Raw genomic sequence first — 18799 nt, forward strand, 5'->3', positions numbered from 1 at the left:
TGTTTATGAGCTCTAAACTAAGGCGCACATCAGTTGTAGGAAGTTATGTTGTATCAATCAATTAAGAGGCTGATTAAGCACAGAGGTCCAAATGTAGTATTCCATCCTGCCTAGCTCGTTCTCCTGATCAAAATCGGACTTCGTGTCAACACAATATCCTTGTTTATCAGAGTCTTGATTGATCTCAATCCAAGCCTCTGTGTTGTGGTCGTGAAGATGATCAAAGTAGAGATTGAACGACATTTGTTGTTCAGATGCCATGTCCTCTAAGCTTGACCTGCATAACTGATCCACATCATCTGTTCTGAACATGCAATCTTCATCTTTAAGCCAAGGGAAATCAAATATCCCTGATTCTCCTCTAACATCTGACGATGAAAACAATGCAAAACAGTCAACATTTTCATCATCCTGCGTATGATCATGATGATGGTAATTCATGTCAAATCTATCTCTGCTCCCATCAATTTTGTCTAATTCATAATTGTGACGAGGATCAGAAACATCATTGTGTCTAAATTCCAATTTGGTTGCATTAGTTTTCAGCAAGTTGTTATTCTTCTTCTTCCTCTTCTTCTTTTCATGATCCGGTCGGTCTCGGGACCTCCTCTTCTTGTTCTCCGGTTTCTCCATCACAAGATCTGGTACCTGCAGCTTGATTTAATTAATCAGAGCTTGCATGCATTGTATATAAAGAGCTAAGAGCAACCACAATCATATATGATGCATGTGTGAATGTATATTTTGTTAGTCAATTTGTTAAATAAATGAGTGATAAAACACACAATGTAATTATCCCTTCCGTGTATATCTCTAAGATTTTAGAGCATGCAATTGCTGCTGCTAAGGTTGGCCACATGGTAAGCGTATTCCTCGTTCTCCTTCACACACTTTAACTTCACATTCATACATACTAATATTTGTATTTCATAGTATCAAAATATCAATTTTTAAGTGGTGTCAGTCTAATACTAATACTTCACCACAGAGAAATAAATAAATAAATAAATAAATAATAACTTTTGATCAAGTATAACCTGTAACAGAACTGGACCCTAAATAATACAATCAGTGAGATAGATTACATATAATATGGATGATGAAAGCAGAACATAGAAGACATGAGTAATGTTTTTATTCACACTCATCCAGACGCTTGGGATGAAGCCTCCTTAATAACAAAGTATAATTTCCCAGGAATTTGCGTCGCTGGGAATAGCCACCCTGAAGAAATGATCTTCAGTATTGTATTCAAAATTTTGTTGCGTAGAGTTGACAAGGCACAATTTTGGCCTGGGATCAGAAAATGCTCCAAAACAACCAGAAGCTCCTTTTCCCTTGATTTTTATTCCGGAACTACTTCCTGCAGAACCTTCTACTTCAACTACCTCTACTGCTTCAACTGCCCCTCCAGAGTTGTACATATTTATCAATCCAATTGGCGCTAACTTAACATTTTGCTTGTACATCTGTAAACATATATTTGCATGCTCATTACCACAATACTTTCGGAAATAATTTTAACTTTTCATGAATTACTATTTATTTATAACATTTGGATTTTGCTATGCCAGCCAGTAATGATAGTTGATAGGTAAGAAATAAAACCTTGATTGGGGAGACAGTGAAGACATTGCATTCCAACTTTTTCAATGTAATTGCAAATGTGTCTCGCTTTGAAAGTTGTGACAGTGATCCTAATACACACATGCAAAAGTTTGATGTTAGATTTTATCGAATTCTCTGTTTAATTGTGCATGAATCTTGTACCTGAATTGAAGGAAAAGACAGCATAATCTCCTCCTCTCCATGATTTCCCTGAAACTTCCTCTTCAAGATACTCGATATCAGAAGGTGATACCTGTCCAGATAGCTCATAACTACCAGTTTCTCCCTCAGCAGTATTGGTACGGTCCAGACAAGGCCAGCTTCCTGCTCCTTGGCAGTTAAAGATTCCAATGACCCCAGTATGTTTGTTCAGGTTCCAGATCTTTAGAAGGCTATTTTATGTGATCACATGTTTATGGTATACCTTAGCAACTCATCAACACTGCTATAAGATGTAGTTGGAAAAACTGGAATAGTATAGAAAGACCTACCTCGTCCCATCTGTAACTGGATCACTGAATAGGCAATCCCGAGTTGGCCTTCCCGGGTACCTGGCTCTCAGGACTGCTCCATCTGGAAGTACAAGTTTTTTAAGTACTGTGAAGTCATGTTGTCCTGGTTTGTCACTGCCACCAGTCATTGTATCGATGTGATGCAACGTAGTTTGTCAAGGTACAGTTTAAAACATCGATCTACAGTACTTAACTTTTATTTCTCAAGTCTTTAACTATCAGTGTATACCTGACATAAACTCCACAACCTCCTACAGCTCGAGCCACTGCATGGAACTCAGCTGCTTCGTGTTTGCTCTGAAAAAGTTGTAAATTGGTTAATAAATGACCAAATGTATTAGGCATGTAATGTACAACTGAGACTGTCTCATACATAGAACATATCCCAATCAGGGACAACTACTTCACCAAATAATATGCTGTTATAAGCTACTGCTGCAATGTGAAGTGTCTGGGTAGTTGGGTTCTTGGGGTAGTAATCATCAGATACTCGAGTAATGGCACTTCTTTTTGAACTGCAACAGAGGAAACAAATAATTCATAACAAAGTGAATCCACTACTCTCTTGTCAATGAAAATGATATCAACGAAGTAGTTCAAATACAACATACTGGTACATGGAATCCGTGCTTTGACCCATGCAGCAAATAATGCTATTATCTTGAAAGTTTTTGGCAATGGACATCTCTAAGGCTTGTTGAAAATGCCTAGTGAGTGCAACTCGGCCTCCTAAACCAGTAGCTACAGTTTCCAGTATGTTCTGTACATCAACTTTTACCCCATCCACATTCTGTGATACAAGATAACTATGCAGATCATCATAAAATTCAACTATTTTTGATGGATCAATCACTCCAACACCGTAGCTTTCCATTGAATCCATAGACCCGTCCCTCTTGTTTGCAAGATTCCCAGGTGACTGCACCGGGATTGTTAGTTTTGGGTTGTACTTTTCAGTTCCTGGAACACTTGGATTAAGTCCACCCCAGTATCCCATTAGTGCATGCCAAACATAAACATACCTGTAGAGCAAAATATTTTAATAGCAAATAAGAACTTACAATCTAGGACAATGAATAACTGGAGCAAAAACTTCCTAATGCTCATCGAGAAATATCATCAAAACTTAAATTGTGCAAGGCAAAAATTGCACTGTAGAGCAGTGATATCATCTCAGTCCAACCAGTCTTTTTATTCAAAGGCTTCGTTTTCTTAAAATCTTTGTACAAGGAAAATACATAAGAAAAAGCAACAGATTGCAAGTCACATACTTTAGGCCATAACTCTTCTTAATCTCCAGGACAAAATCCTTTAGACCACTTGGTGGGTTGCCTTGGGCCTCATTTCCAGGCTTCCGGAACTTGTTATTTTCTTCTATGCTAACTAATCGGCCCCCAAATCTGCATTTTATACGAACTGAGTGTGAGGAAAAGTAAATATCTTGTTTTAACAATATAAAGAGGAAACAACAAAACTTACTGTGTACCCTCGACAAATGGCTCTCCTTCTTTTTGGTATTCATTACTAGTACTTTGCCATCCATCATCAATTAACAAAAACCTTGGTGGAGTGCCTCCTTCACTTAAGCTGAAATTTGAATTGCATACATATGAACAAGATTAGACATCCATGAAGAATAATATATTGTTCTAGAATACGGCTAGTTGCTAAAGCTCAGATCATAGAACATCAACCTCTTTAAGCCATCTCTGATTCCTGGAGGACTTACAGCATGGTAGAAAGCATCCCAAGTGCACCAGCCAAACCAATCCAGCATTCCAGGCAACTGCATCAGGGAAACCAAGAACAAATTTTAATTAATTTACATGTAATTCTGAGAAATTAAACTCAGAGATCGCCAGATTTTCATAATTAGAAATCTACTTTCCTGTTTGCTTTCTCGAACTGTAAATGTTCCCAAGTACTCCACCAAGATTCTACATTTGACAACAATCCAACACTATAAGATATTCACACAAAAACACACGCCCTGCTTCAAGTTAATTAAGACTGAAGGCAAGAGGTCATTCAAGAGAGTACTTCTACTTTGCTCAAAGGGCCCACCTACTTCATCGATTCCTTCATAAGATCAAATGGATTGCTTCCATAATTTACAAAAACTGCCTTAAGAGACTCTGAAGCCACCATTGAAGGATCACCTATTGAATGAAACAGCAACTCAATATTAGGCTAGGCCGATAAGTGCTACCAAAACAGACTACAGGAAACCGCCTCTAAAGTATTACAACGGATCACTTAAATTTGTTGCATATTATTATAGCTACCTCACATGTCTTCAAGAAAAACATAAATTCCCAATTTTAAGCCATGGCACAATGTGCTCTGTTAGAGATAATCTAAAACAAAGCCAACATTGACCTTGCTCATATTCAACAAAAAGAAATGATATCTACACATGAGCATTCACAGTATTACCAGTTTCGACACATACTTCAAGCTCATTACTTGAGTTTCCCTGCAAGCTGCTTCTAAGGTCTCCATCTAAGACTGGCAAGAAAACAATGTAATTGGGTTCTTCTCCATCTTCTTGTGAAGTTGATTCTAGCAGCAACATCTGAGTTTCAACAGGAATGTCACTTGCTGACTTCCCCACCCTCGGAATCACCCACCAAATCTTAAAACGAAACAGACAAAGCAGTCGCACATCCCTGCAGCATCAGGAACAAACCCACAACATCTTCATTCAAATTTATAAAAATTCCATTGAATTCCTTTTAATCATAGAACAGTTAAAGATTCTTACTGAATTAAACCAAGCTTAAAGACATGTCTAGAAGTACTCTGAGTGGAAGTGGCCCCAAGGAAGAAAGATGAATTACACCATGGTGTGACAACCACATTATCGGGTATTCCCGTTAAGGCATTATTGCCATTAAAGCTAAGAACACCATCCTTGACCACTGGTTTTGTGTCAACTAACACAGACTTAACAGAATATTTCCATGTCTTTCTAGATTGTAAAGTATAAGCATGTGAATAAATCTTCTGCTTCAGACAACTAGATGATAATGCACGTGAAGATGATAGAATAGAGACATTGTGTTGCAGTGGTTTTCGAGCAGCCGGTGATAACATTAAAACCTGCATGCTCATGATGCTCAGTGTTCTTCAACTTAACAGTAGTTTTTTTGTTCTTGATATACTTGAAAAAAACTCAACTTTTAAAAAACAAATGTAAAAGAGAGAGAGGTAACAAGACAGTTACACATATGATCTATTTTCAAGATTTCAATGTGCTCAGTCATTTATCATCATATCTTATCTTCTGTAATCCCATACAAGATTATATACATCCTCTCATATTTCTTTAGACTCTTGTACCCCTACCCCTTTCATATATGGTCCCATATTCATGTGGCCTCATTGCATTAAGGATATTTAGCTATCAAACTTTCTTCTCACTTGTTAAGTTTAAATGTTAGCAAATATAAAATTTATACAAGTAAAATATAAGATTCAACAAGACACATGTCAGGATAAATCGAATTCTAACTTATAATGAATATATTCGAGTATTAAAACAACAAACATGGCAAATACTCAAAAATCTGTTTAAAACAAAATTCAAAAGTTACCTATACTATATAGACAAAAAAATATTTAAAAAGAAGTTACTAATCTGTATTCTGTTGCTACCTCAATCATATGATTTGAGAGCAAAATCATATGAATATTAACTTATGCTACTATTGAAGACACTACTATAGGACTCCTCACATAGTGTTTTCCATCTGACCACAATAACTCTCCGAAAACACTATGATTGCTTTCTTTAGCTATCTTGAGTTTCAATGTTAGCTCAAAATTCTTCTCGTCCCCAATCTTGTCAAATGTTAGATGGGAGGGTGACACAGAGACTGAGACTCCTGGTGGTTGATGCACCCGAGCTGTGTAGGTTCCAGGAGTACCTACATTCTTCAATTTCCGGAAGACACTGGTGGAACCAGCTGCTGAGAGTTTTCCAACTGTAATGGAAGGGTAGTTAAAGTTGAGAAGATTAAATTTGTGGTGACACGTGTGTTTTCCGCCAGAAAAAGTCTTCATTTCTGTGCTGTTGTAACCCATGCCGCAGAGAAATTTGAGGTAGTCTTTGACAGTTAAGTCATAGACTAAACCTGGATCCATGGCGCGATTTGGTCGTATATGTCCACCACCATAATCGAATGGTGTTGCCTCTTTCCCGGAACCATTAGCCATTGGTCTTTTGGTGTTGTCCCTTGTTCTGGCTGTGTATAAGAAAATTATTAATGTGCATATTGACGCCTGCATTAATCCAAAACTATAGTTCATATAAACGAAGGTATGTAAGGCTTTTACCGGTAGTTATGATTGCAGATTTTATGGCAGCGGCACTCCAGTCAGGATGGAGTTTCTTGAGTAGGCCAACAACCCCGGAAACATGAGGGCAAGCCATGGAGGTACCAGATAGTATATTAAACGGGGTCTGTCGATTATCGCCTTGTTCTCCTTCTTCTGGTATCACTCCTTCAGAGAACGCTGCTATTATACTCACTCCTGGTGCAGTAATGTCTGGCTGAAAAACACAAAATAAAACAGAGATTGATGGTTATATAATCACATATTGATCATACAAAAAGAAGCAAGCACCATTTATATAACATAATGTCTTGTTTATTTTATGCATTTGTCAATTAGAACCTTGAGAATATCTGGTGTAATGCTGTTTGGACCCCTGGAGGAAAAATCAGCCATGGATGGAGCACGCACTTTGCCAAGTTGTGAATATGGAGGTGTAATGTATCCCGCTGGATGTCTGTAAATTTTTTTGTTATGGTGCATTGATATAAGAATACCGAAACTTAGAGGTGATTTGAGAGACAATGCCGTACCTAGTGGAATTGAGGTAGGCATAGAGAACTTGACCATCTGCGTAATTAAGATGGGAGGCGGCTATAATATGAGAGTCAGCCGAAGTATCATTACCAGTGTCCTTATCATTACAGAGGATCATCCCAACAGCGCCAGCATGATAAGCATTTAGGCTTTTAGCAGTTCTCGCATTTTCACCTCTTAAGCAAACCACTATCTTCCCCTTTACCTTCTTAGGATCCAGTGCTCCTGCCTCACAAATCAACCTAAAGTATGTAATATCAGCAATAATTTAGATACCACGCAGCAAATAAACAAATTATTCTGCATCAAAAAATTCATTAACAAAGGAGTTCATGTCTAACCATGATTCATGCATATCGTATTGTGATAGCAGATGGATAACAATAACATGTTTCTAAGTGCATATATCAGTGGTGCAGTTCATGTTGCAACTAAATTTGCAACAAACATTAGGTTATCATAATTAAACCATACACAAACACAAGATTCACTAACTACGACTGTTAAAAGTACACAGTTTGATCTTACGCTTTGTTGACAGATGCATGAGCAGCTTTAGCATCGGCAGCATTAATCAGTGGATAAAATTTCTTCTGTGGCAGGGGTGGCGAAAGGCTTGTTCCCTGTTAACATGCAAAACAGCAAATGAACAAATTGACGGCCCCGTGAATTTAATTAGCTATAACCTGAATACTTAATATTCATAATTAAGAAAAAGAAATAGACCTTTAGGAGATTTCCATTTTTAAGTCTGATAAAAGATAGAAACTGGCGAGAAATAGTACTTGCTCCAACAGTTATTATCCATGGTGCAACATTACTAACAGTTGCCTTGCCTGGTCCCTCATTCCCAGCTGAACATATCACCACGATACCATTTTTGACAGCATGAAAGGCCCCGATAGCAATAGCATCATTGAAGTAGGCATCAGGATCACCACCGAGGGAAAGTGAAAGGACATCAACTCGGTCATGAATGGCCCAGTCAAATGCTTTCAGTATATCAGAATCAAAGCATTCACCAGTATTATTCACAGGAGGCCAGCACACCTTGTAAGAAGCCACACGAGCTCTAGGAGAACCACCTTTTGCAGTTCCAGCTTTATAACCATACACTTTCGCACCATGTACAAAATTTCCACCAAGAGTTGATAGTGTGTGAGTTCCATGTCCGTCATGATCCACAGGACTCTGCAAAGAAGCATCCAGTTTCCCTGCAGTCGCTTCGTACCCTTTGCTAAAGTACCTTGCCCCAATAAGTTTCCTGCAACAAGTTTTAAACCAACAAAGCAGCCCAAGCTTTTAGTCTCCTTTATTTAATTCCTTCGTATAAATTAAAACTTAGAAGTAAAAATTAAGCACATATATGTTAAAAATTTATGTAAAAAACACAATATCATACATAAGTTACAGGGATAGATTATAAAATTTAGAGGAGGTGTTGTGACATACTTGTTACAAGAGATTTTATTTCTGTCACATGTGCCTTTCCACTTTGCTGGAATTTGTTCATATCCCTCATCACTGAAACTCTTTGACTCAGGCCATACACCTACAATTGGAGTAATATATAAGAGAAGTCAAAACTATAACACAAATCACAATACAAAGATAGAAACAAGTACAAGACTATCTGATATGCATATGAATATACCAGTGTCAAGATTGGCTATGATGATATCTTCACTAAAATTAGCTTTCTTCCACAAAGAATCACGTTGAATCCTGCCCTCATAATTATTCAGCATTAAAAACCCCCAAGAATTTGTTGTGTGCTTTTTTCTCCCTTTATCCGGGAAAACCGACAACACATTCGGATGCCTTGCAATCTCTGCTGCTTCCTCCTCTTCAAGAACAGCAGCAAAACCGTTTATGTGGTTGTGGTATGAGTGGTAGATTGCATCTCTAGCCTTCTGTTCACTGCATGAAATAAGTAACTATAAGCATTGTAACAAAACCTCAAACCACTTACATAATAACAAAACACATATGATTGGAAGAAAAAAAAATCGTAAACTTGCAGAAACATGCAAATAAAAGCACAACAAACCTTCCCAGTGAGGAAGCAAGAAATTGGTGGTGCGAATCCGAGACACGTTGTTCGAGTTCAGCCGAGTACAAACTGGAGTCGTCATGTGAGTGTTCTCCCAAGTACACTACATAAGACTGCACATTATAAATCAATTAGTCACAAACTAAAGAAAAAATCTTAAATATGATGCAGGGGTTAGGCTGAAGCCCCGACTAAATTCCGAAAATCAATAAAAAGAGAAGTTACAAAACAATATTACGATGCATGTAAACATAATTTATGCACGTACCCTTTTAACAGCTAATGTCGGAGTATGTAGCAAACAAAGGCACAAAAGATAAAACAGTACTGCACTAATTTTCGAAGAAGACATAGTGCTGGCAAACAATATATGAAGTTGCTAACCAAATATAATAAAAAGCATGAGATATCTGCAGATAAGTGTGTAATGTGTGTGAATTTATATTACGGAATCAGCATGCATGGTATATATAGAATTAGAATGCGTGGGAATAAGGGGTGATTACAATTTGTGTAGGACTCATGAACACTGAAAGGAAAAAGTGTTCATGTAGGATGTTGTAAACACATTCAGCATATGATACGCATATCTCAAGCATGAGACAATTAAGAAGTCCAAAACTGGTTACGAATCCTTGTTGTTGAAATATACATTTAGCTACCTGATTCTACGTGAAGATGGGACTTCTCAGCTCGGGCATGTGCATTAAAAATAACTACTTAATTTCCTACATCACATATAAAAAACATTTATAAATTACACACTAGTTGCGTTTACAACTAGTTATGTTCGGATAAATATTATATCATTTTATTTTATGATTAAAATACAGAGACAGTTTCACTAGATCAATAAAGTCACCAGATAAATATAATATTATTTTTTAAGATAAAAATGGTCAAAATATTGAAAATAGATATTTTTGTCACTTAGTCTTAAAACATGTGATTTTTGTCATTTTTTCCCGATACTTTAAATAATTTTTTTTGATCATGCAATTGGTATGTTTTTTTAAAAAAAAAATGATATTTTGATTTATTTAGTTCAAAAATGTTAGAATAATTTCATTAATATTTTTATCTTAAAAATTTATTATGCATTCTTGTCACGGTTAGAAATTAGAATGTTGTTGTATATTAGAGTAATTATATTCTTTATTATATATAATAAGCGTAATGGACTTTTTCTCCAAAATTTTGGATGTACAGCCAAAACAATCTCATATGTCATCAATACTTCTATACTATTATATTAAAGACAAAATATTAAAAATTTGATTGTTGGTTCTTGGTTACCTTTATTTTGGTAACTCTAAATCTGTAATTATATTTAACATAAAACACCATTCTTAATAGACTTATACTCTCAATATAATTATATAAATACAAATAAAATTAAATATTTATAATCGTTTCTAGCAGGAATAATATAATATATATATATAGGGGGCTGTTCAAATAGAAACAACCTTAAAATAAAAACTAGAAACACAGCCCAACCCAAAACAAAATACACCAGCCCAGCCCATAAAAAACAGTTCCTTATATTTGCCCCTTAAAATTAAAATTAAAAAACAGTTACACAAGTCACGCGCACAAAACTGCTCTATCATCTTCTACAAGCATCATCATCATCTTCATCAACGGAAATAATCACTAATTTCAACCATCAACGCGAGTTCTCGGATCTATTCACTCAATTTCAACATAATTTCTCCGTATACCTTCAAATACGACTTCAACCGAACTACTTTTCAACATTTGCTGCAACGAAGAACTTCAATTCAAAGTTTGTGACTAAAATCAACTCGAACATGTTTATATCTCATAGTTTTAAAGGTATTCATCACAATAATATGCATAAATTTATATATAAACTAAATTTAATGAATACATGCTTGTATTTTAGTGATTTTTAGGGATTTTTAATGATTATTATGTATTCGAACATATTAATCTTCAAACAGAACATATTTAGCATTTTATTGAAGCAAAAATGGCTAGGACTAGAGGAAGTATGTTGAATTAGGTTCTACAGTGCTTTATTTCATAATTTCATTTTATTTAATAATTTTTTTAATGAAATTGATTGATTTTGTTGAAATATTAAGTGATTATTTAAGAATATGTAGTGAATCTTCAATATATTAGACATAGTTTAGTGATTAATTATACGTATTTAGTTACATGAGATTGTGGATTATTATTTAGATGAACATGTATATTAATGAAAAATCATCACACTAAACTGCAAAAATTTATATATAATCTTAATTTGATGAATGTATGCTTGTATTTTAGTGATTTTTAAAATACAAGCATCCATTATTTAAGTTAGATTAAATACATAACATGTGAATTATAGAATTTTGTTAAGTTGGAATTAGGGATTAAATACAGAACATTTTATGATAATAAGATTCGAGGATAATTTGTGCTTCGATGCATTCTACTTTTGATATGATGAGATTTTATGGTGTGACTTATGTTTTGGTTTATTGATGGTTTTGCTATTTATGGATATGTTTAACGTTGTTACTGTGGAATGGAGATTCTTATTAATGGTGATGTTTCTTTCGTGTAAACTTTTGCTATTTTTACATATGTAAGTTATATGTAAGTAAACTGCTGTTGAAGAATCTTGAAATCACATATTCAGAGCCATTCACTTTTAATTTATTTTGATTCATTTAATCAAGAAACTAGGCACTTAAGTTATTTGTTTTTCTTGAACCGAGGATGTGGAAAAGGAAAGTGTACAGATTATTGTAAGTTGTGACTATTTACTAAATTCCTTATGACAACTGAGATTTAAAGAAATACAGAGATAACATTATTTTTTTTTGAAGTGCATGGTAGCTGTTTGCCTTTATTAGTCCAATTAAATAGTGAAATGATCAAAATACTTGGCCATTAGTGCCAAAGTTTCTTATGTGCTTGGCCTAGTGTCGTAAACTAGCCGAGCTTTGCTCTGTTCTGTTCTAGTATGATTTCTGAGAAAATTGTTATGTTTGAGTTCAATCTTCACATGAGCTTCTACAGTAACACCACGATGAAGTTCAAGGATAAGACAATCAACTCGACATATAAGATAAACCACACCTGTCTTTGTTGACTTGGAAGATTCGATAGATCAAGAAAATACAATAGAACAAGGTATAATATATTTAAAAATTGCTTACACTAATTTCATATTTCCATTAGTTTTATAATTCTTATAAATGATGCAGTGCCAAATACTCCTCTAAGAAGAAATACTGAAACAGTAAAGAAAATCAGGGTTTATATAAGACCAAATAAAAAATTAAAGCAAATTGCAGGAAGACCAGAAAACTACAACGATGTATGTATTCTACACTTATTTTGTTATTTCTAGTTTCCTAGATTAGTCTGCAGATTTTCCATTTGTTATTCACCTTACTTGTCAGCCCTATATGATACTAATAAATAAATAAAACTATGTAGGTTGAAATATCAACACAAGAAACACCAGAGACTACTCAGGGGGATATTCAAGAAGAACATGAGACACAAAAAAGTTAAGATGAAATGGAGATTGAACAACAAGAGACACAAGAAAGTCGAGAACAATTTGAAGAGCAAGAACCATCTAACAAACCAAAAATAAACAAGTGGAAGAGGAGGGCAGTGAAAAAGGTAAAAAATTATTATATTACAGATGTTATTCACCAAAACTGTACATAGTAATCACTAAATTACACATAGTAATCACTATATTGTACATATAAATCACTATTTATACAGTCTATTTTCTGGGATTTGAAACACATATAGACTTATGATTCATAATTGCAGGGTCCGTAAATTTTTGAGCTGGCAGTCATTAGCAATGAAAATAAAGTTGCTTTTGGTACACTTTTCGATGATGAAGAAATGAGTGTTACAGTACATGGAGTGCCACTAATGCCTGGACACGTTCGTGTGTCGGTTGACGAACAGATACAACCAGACGCATTAGTTTCTGCGCTGATACCTAATGAAATATAAAAAGTGTGCGAAACTGTTGGTTCTCACTTAGCATTGCCTCGACATTTAGTCAGCCTCCGAACAGTGGTGGTAATTTACATGTACTTATTCCTTAATAAAAATTGTCATAGGAAGTGTACTTACATTCTTTTTAATTTTACGTAGAAAAAGAAAAATGATGTGTCATCACAGTTAAAAAATAAGGGTGAAGTGCAGCAAATTCAGGATGAGTTCAATCGAGTGAAGGTGAATAGCGCAGTGCCAAGCCAATACAAGGTATTGTATAAACATGTTGCAACATTGATGAAAGCCATTTTCGGCAATATTTATCGTAGTTTCTATTTAGTAAAAAATGAGGTAAATATTTTTAAACCCTATTTAAGGAGTTGGTGAATCCCAAAAAATTAACAACTGTTAAATTTAGTTAAATTTTAAATTATACTCCCTCCGTCCCAATTTATCCGTCTGGTTTGATTTTTGATGGTCAAATTGACTCAATTTTGACCGTAAATAAAAACTCATTCTTTCATTATTTTGATAAATTAAAATATAAATATAAAAGTAGATTAAACATACTTTCTAATGATATAAATTTTATAAGTATTTTCGATATTATACTGTGTGAAATTTTCGGTCAAAGTTGAGTCAATTTGACCGTAAAAAGTCAAACAAGACAGATAAATTGGGACGGAGGGAGTTGATAGTAATCATTATTTATACAATCCAGTTTCTAGGAATTAGGTAGGCTCTAGGGTTTAGGGTCTAAATGCCCTAAACCCTAAATATATGTAATATTTATCCTAGTTTCTATTTAGTAAAAAAAGGGTAAATATTTTTAAAACCTATTTAAGGAGTTGGTGAACCCTAAAAAATTAACTACTGTAAATTTAGTTAATTTTAAATTATAGACATTAATTTCTAGATGTTGAATTATTAATTTTTGTAACTAGACAAAATAGACTATTCAAAGCAATGTTGAAGAAAAAATGGAATTTGAAGAAACTGAAACACAAGACAGTCAAGATAAATTTCAAGAGTAAGAACCAAGAAAGAAACCAAAAATGAACAAGTGGAAGAAGTGGACAGAGAAAAAGGTAAAAAAATCACTATATTAAACATGTTATTCACTAAACTGTACATAGAAATTAATAAATTACACATTCTAATCACTATATTGTATCACTATTAAAGTTGAAAAATTAATTACAGATATTAATATCTAGATCTTGAATTATTAAATTTTATAAATAGGACAACATTGAAGGTGAAGATAAAGAGATAAAGAGAAAAAGGGAAAATTTGAGAATTCTGAAGAAGAAAGCTGCAAAACTGGACACTGAGGTAAATCATATGGATAATAAAAGAAAATTATTATGCTTATAAAACTAGGTCACATTTGAGATACTATAGACGAACAAGTGAACTATATAGTCTCTAACATTTGTTTTAATTTAAAAAAATATCAACCAGATTGAAGGTGATGTGCATATCAATAAACAAAAAGGAGATTTAAAAATCAGGAATTCTCCAAGACTTTCATCCAAATGGTATACTACCTCTCAGAAGAACAAAAGAAATGGGTTAGAGAATCTGGATTCGAGCATCTAGTCGATTTCTGTTTAAAGTTGTTGCTATCAAAGCTTGCATACCATAACAATGTTTTTTTAAGGCTGAAAGATTCAAACATACAAATCACTGAGGAAAATGTTTTTGATGTTTTGGGAATCCCATATGGAGGACACTCTATCATGCTGGCATCAGGAGACAAGTACCGGAAGAGGACGGAACAGTGGTTAGAACAATTTCCAGCTGACAAAAGGGAACAAATTACTACTGGAATGGTGGTCGATCTAATGAATGGTCAAGGGCTGATTGAGAATTCTAAACTGAATTTTGTTATAGTTTTGTCAAATGTCATGTTTGGAACACCAACACATGCATACATTGACAAATAACTTCTTAAGTTGGATAGTAATCTTGATGATTTGTGCAAGTTTAATTGGGTAGAATACCTAATTTCCTACCTCGTCAAAGCAACTGATAGTTGGAACAAAAATAATTCTATTTTTTCGGGGGATCAATGGTCTTTTTGATGGTAACAATTGTATTTATTTGTATCATGTAAATTATTGTTTTTTTAGAAATAAATGTATTTATAAATCTGTTGTTATGTAGTTATTCTATGTAGACCAAGTACGCCACAGAGGAATCAACTTTATTGAGAGACACTTTCTATCTTACAAAGGTTGGCATGAGGAATTGTTGAAACAAAGACATGCACTTAAAGTGTTCAACGGAATTTTTGGTGTTGGTGCTGTTTTGCCACCATTGAGGGAATATTTGGAACAACAATCACAGAAGGAAAATATAACCAAAAAGGTAAAATTTAAAACCATTAAACATCTATGCATTCTTTTTTTCGATACTTGCTTAAACTGATTAATTATTTATGGTTTAAATTCCAAGGAAAAGAACTTGGATGACAATGAATATACTGGATTTGAAGTTGGTAATGATGGCTGGGAATAGAGTCAGGATGGACGAAAGAAAAATGATATTGTCAAATATCAAAATCAGGTAATTTAAAAAATCATTGATCTTAATACTGTATTACATAAAAAACCACTACTAACAATTAAAAAAACACAGGGTGACAAAGATGCTGAAAAAGAAATGGAAATTACGCAGAGTGATTCAGGAAAAACACATGATAAAAATGTATAATCACTAAAATTGAATATTTTAATCCCTAGTTCTTGAACTTTAATCACTAATTCGCTGCTATAAAATCACTAATACTTGAAAGTTTAATCACCAGTTTTTGCTTATTAATCACTAATTACAACTTGTATTATATCTTATATAATGTCTCCTAAAATATATTGCATATACAGGATGAAGTTGAAAAATTGCGAGAGAGAGCAAATAATTTAATTGAATCAAAGATTCTGTTTGATACGGATCTAAAATGTGCATTAGAAAAAGATCCAAAAAATCAGAACTTATTGATGATTAAAGACTTGATCAATGATGTATTTATTCCTAAGAGCCAAGGCGATACTACTGCAAAGAAAAATAAGCAATCAAATCAGAAAAGGCAATAAATAGACGAAGTAGATGTTGAATTGGGAGATGAAGAATTTGATGAAGAATTGGTAGATGTTGATCTTGTTGAATATGTGAGAGCTACACAAGGAAATCTTTCCAACTTTGGTCTAGAGGAAGACGATGATGGAATTCCACCTTTTTTTCTTGGAATTGATGAAGATATATATGGAGAAGAGAGTACTGATTACATTACTCCTAAGCCAACAATCAGAGAGAAAAACACACTTCTCCAAAATTGGGTAGATTTGGCAAATCACCATATGTTGACAGAATGGTAGACATTGAATCAAATTTTACAAGTCAGGAGGTTTGATTATGGAGATTTACACTACAAAAAAGAGATTTAATGTAAGTACTCCATATTTATTGTATTGTATTATACATTATAGTATATAATTAAAGCCGTACAATAAGCAATTAAATATTGTGGCAGGGAGATGATGTTTAGCATGGATGATTTCTTTTATATAAGGGAAGATATGCAAACTCTGAAAATCAACAATAATTTAGCAAGTGCAGTAATCGGCACATACGTAATTATTCTGAATGATAATGAAAAGTACAAGGCAGAGGAATCTTCATTGCATATATTCTGTACTACTGATTGTGTGGTAATTAATCTATCCACTAATATTCATAAAGATTATAAACTTATTTATCAAATGTCCAGTTCTAATTTCATAATATACATATTTAACAGCATCCAAGTTTGGATACTGAAAAGAGCGTTACTGCAACATATCCGATATTTGCTGAGAATATGGATAGGATGCTTGAAGGACAAGGATTTATAGTATGAATATGGTAAAATTCAAATTTACTGTATGAGCATTTCTATTCGATTTGCTACGATATTATTGCCATATTTACAAATCTGATACCAAATTTATTGCAGGTGTTTTTCCCAATTATTGCATATGAGCATTTCTATTTGATTTGCTACAATATCAAGAATCCAACATGGGAAATAATTGACAATATAAGAAGGAATGATGATCCAAAAATCTGCTATGGACAAAAAACAAAAACTCTGGTATAAAAATATCAACACTCAATTTTTTCAATTTATTCAGTAAATTTATGTAACTAAATTTTTGTTCAGTTTATTTCAGCTTTCACACTTTGTCAAGTACATCAAAGCAAAGGGACATGTCATGGCGGCAAATAGGATAAAAAGCTTGAAGCCAAATTATTTGAAAATGTCATGGCAGACATTATACAATTCAATTAATTGTGGCATATTCCTAACTAGGCACATGGAGACTTATAAAGGAGACGCAAATAACTGACAAACAGGGTTGAAAGAAGAACAGGTATACAAAAACTTCCAAAATATTCACTAAAAATATACAAATAATCAAAAAAAAAAATTAACAACTAATCAATGTAGTCTTATAATTTTTTAAATTGCAGAATGGGCAGAAAAATCAGCTCAACAGGCTTCGAATCAAGTATAACAGTGTTGTACTATATCATCACAACTCAATTCTATAAGGCAGGAAATCATCAAGGAAGGAAAAGAACTTTATATTAAATTTGCCTCAAATAAGCTAATGAACTTGGTGATTGAATTCTCTCAACAGTCTCAGGAACAAAGAATGACCAATAATCAAGGAGACAGAGAAGAGCAGTCTACAAAAACAAAAAATGTGACTTTTGCGAAAAACTTGACAAGTACATTTGATGAAGCTGCAAAGAAAAAATTTGTACAAGACTAGTTCTATTATGTTCTATCTTTGGAAAATGTAAATTTAAATAGTGGGAATCTCTATGTGATATTAACGTTTAAGTAGAAGCAGTGTTAATTTTTTAGTATTTCAGTTTTGGAAACTGAAGAATGATGATATGATTTAAATTTTAAATATTATGAATGTTTCTCCAAATACATTGTTACAGTTTAAAATTTAAATGTTATGTTTATTTTAGTTGCTGGATAATGTTTTGGTTAAATATTAATATAAAGCCACAGTATAACATTTATCTTTATAAGACATAAATTTTGTTTAACATCTTGTATTTCTCTAAATATAATGATAAAAATGATACAAAATTATATCATATCATAATAAAAGACCCAAACATATTTTATAACAATAAAAAAATATAAGCTTGTCCCGTAAAAATTAAACAATCTATATAAGTAAAAAATTTGAATTGTCTAAACAGTACTCACAAATCTCTTGCAAGAACACAAAGCATGGTTTCTAACAGAAACCTGCACAAAATATAGTGAAACACACTATAATCACTAATTATTCAACCAACAATCACTAAACAAAACAAACCCAATCACTAAAAAATTACAATTAATCACTTATAAAAAGTTGAAAAGTAACAGCCTAGTAGAATAGATTAATCTTAAAAAAGTTTGCCTTTTTCCATTCTTCTAATACTAAAAATACCATAATAATATACAACATATCATATCATAATGAAATTCACAAACATATACAAGTACTTTTATAACAATCAAAAAATATAAACTCGTCACGTAAAAAGTTCAACAATCTATATATCAAAATTTTAAATTGCCTAAACAGTAGTCACAATCAATTTTATTCAACCCTGGCTTTCTTCCTTTTTATACATCTTCTTGCATCCTGGGTTGTTGCGCCACATAGTGCACACTTTCGAGTCCTTTTATTCGATTTATTAA

At 33.4% G+C, this 18799-nt stretch overlaps 2 protein-coding genes across 2 annotated transcripts; both read right to left on the minus strand.

Moving 5' to 3' along the window:
* Window positions 1–993: 993 nt before the first annotated feature.
* Window positions 994–5382, minus strand: LOC141683135 (putative galactinol--sucrose galactosyltransferase 2). The gene is made up of 14 exons (XM_074487832.1): window positions 4885–5382; window positions 4557–4789; window positions 4189–4279; window positions 4009–4057; window positions 3815–3906; window positions 3600–3707; window positions 3392–3520; window positions 2732–3142; window positions 2494–2635; window positions 2350–2417; window positions 2100–2234; window positions 1771–2000; window positions 1609–1697; window positions 994–1469 (listed from the first exon to the last, which is right to left on the minus strand). The coding sequence occupies exons 1-14, from the start codon at window positions 5232–5234 to the stop codon at window positions 1173–1175; spliced, it is 2424 nt and encodes an 807-aa protein (XP_074343933.1). The 5' UTR covers window positions 5235–5382; the 3' UTR covers window positions 994–1172.
* Window positions 5383–5678: 296 nt separating this feature from the next.
* LOC141686655 (subtilisin-like protease SBT5.4) lies at window positions 5679–9464 on the minus strand. Its single transcript, XM_074491696.1, has 10 exons — window positions 9317–9464; window positions 9046–9161; window positions 8650–8915; window positions 8448–8547; window positions 7722–8259; window positions 7524–7618; window positions 6992–7237; window positions 6801–6915; window positions 6459–6675; window positions 5679–6367 (listed from the first exon to the last, which is right to left on the minus strand). Exons 1-10 carry the CDS (start codon window positions 9398–9400, stop codon window positions 5820–5822), a joined length of 2325 nt encoding a protein of 774 aa, XP_074347797.1. The 5' UTR covers window positions 9401–9464; the 3' UTR covers window positions 5679–5819.
* Window positions 9465–18799: the final 9335 nt, after the last annotated feature.

This window comes from Apium graveolens, chromosome 9 (genome assembly GCF_009905375.1).
Source record: "Apium graveolens cultivar Ventura chromosome 9, ASM990537v1, whole genome shotgun sequence".
Classification (NCBI taxonomy): domain Eukaryota; kingdom Viridiplantae; phylum Streptophyta; class Magnoliopsida; order Apiales; family Apiaceae; genus Apium; species Apium graveolens.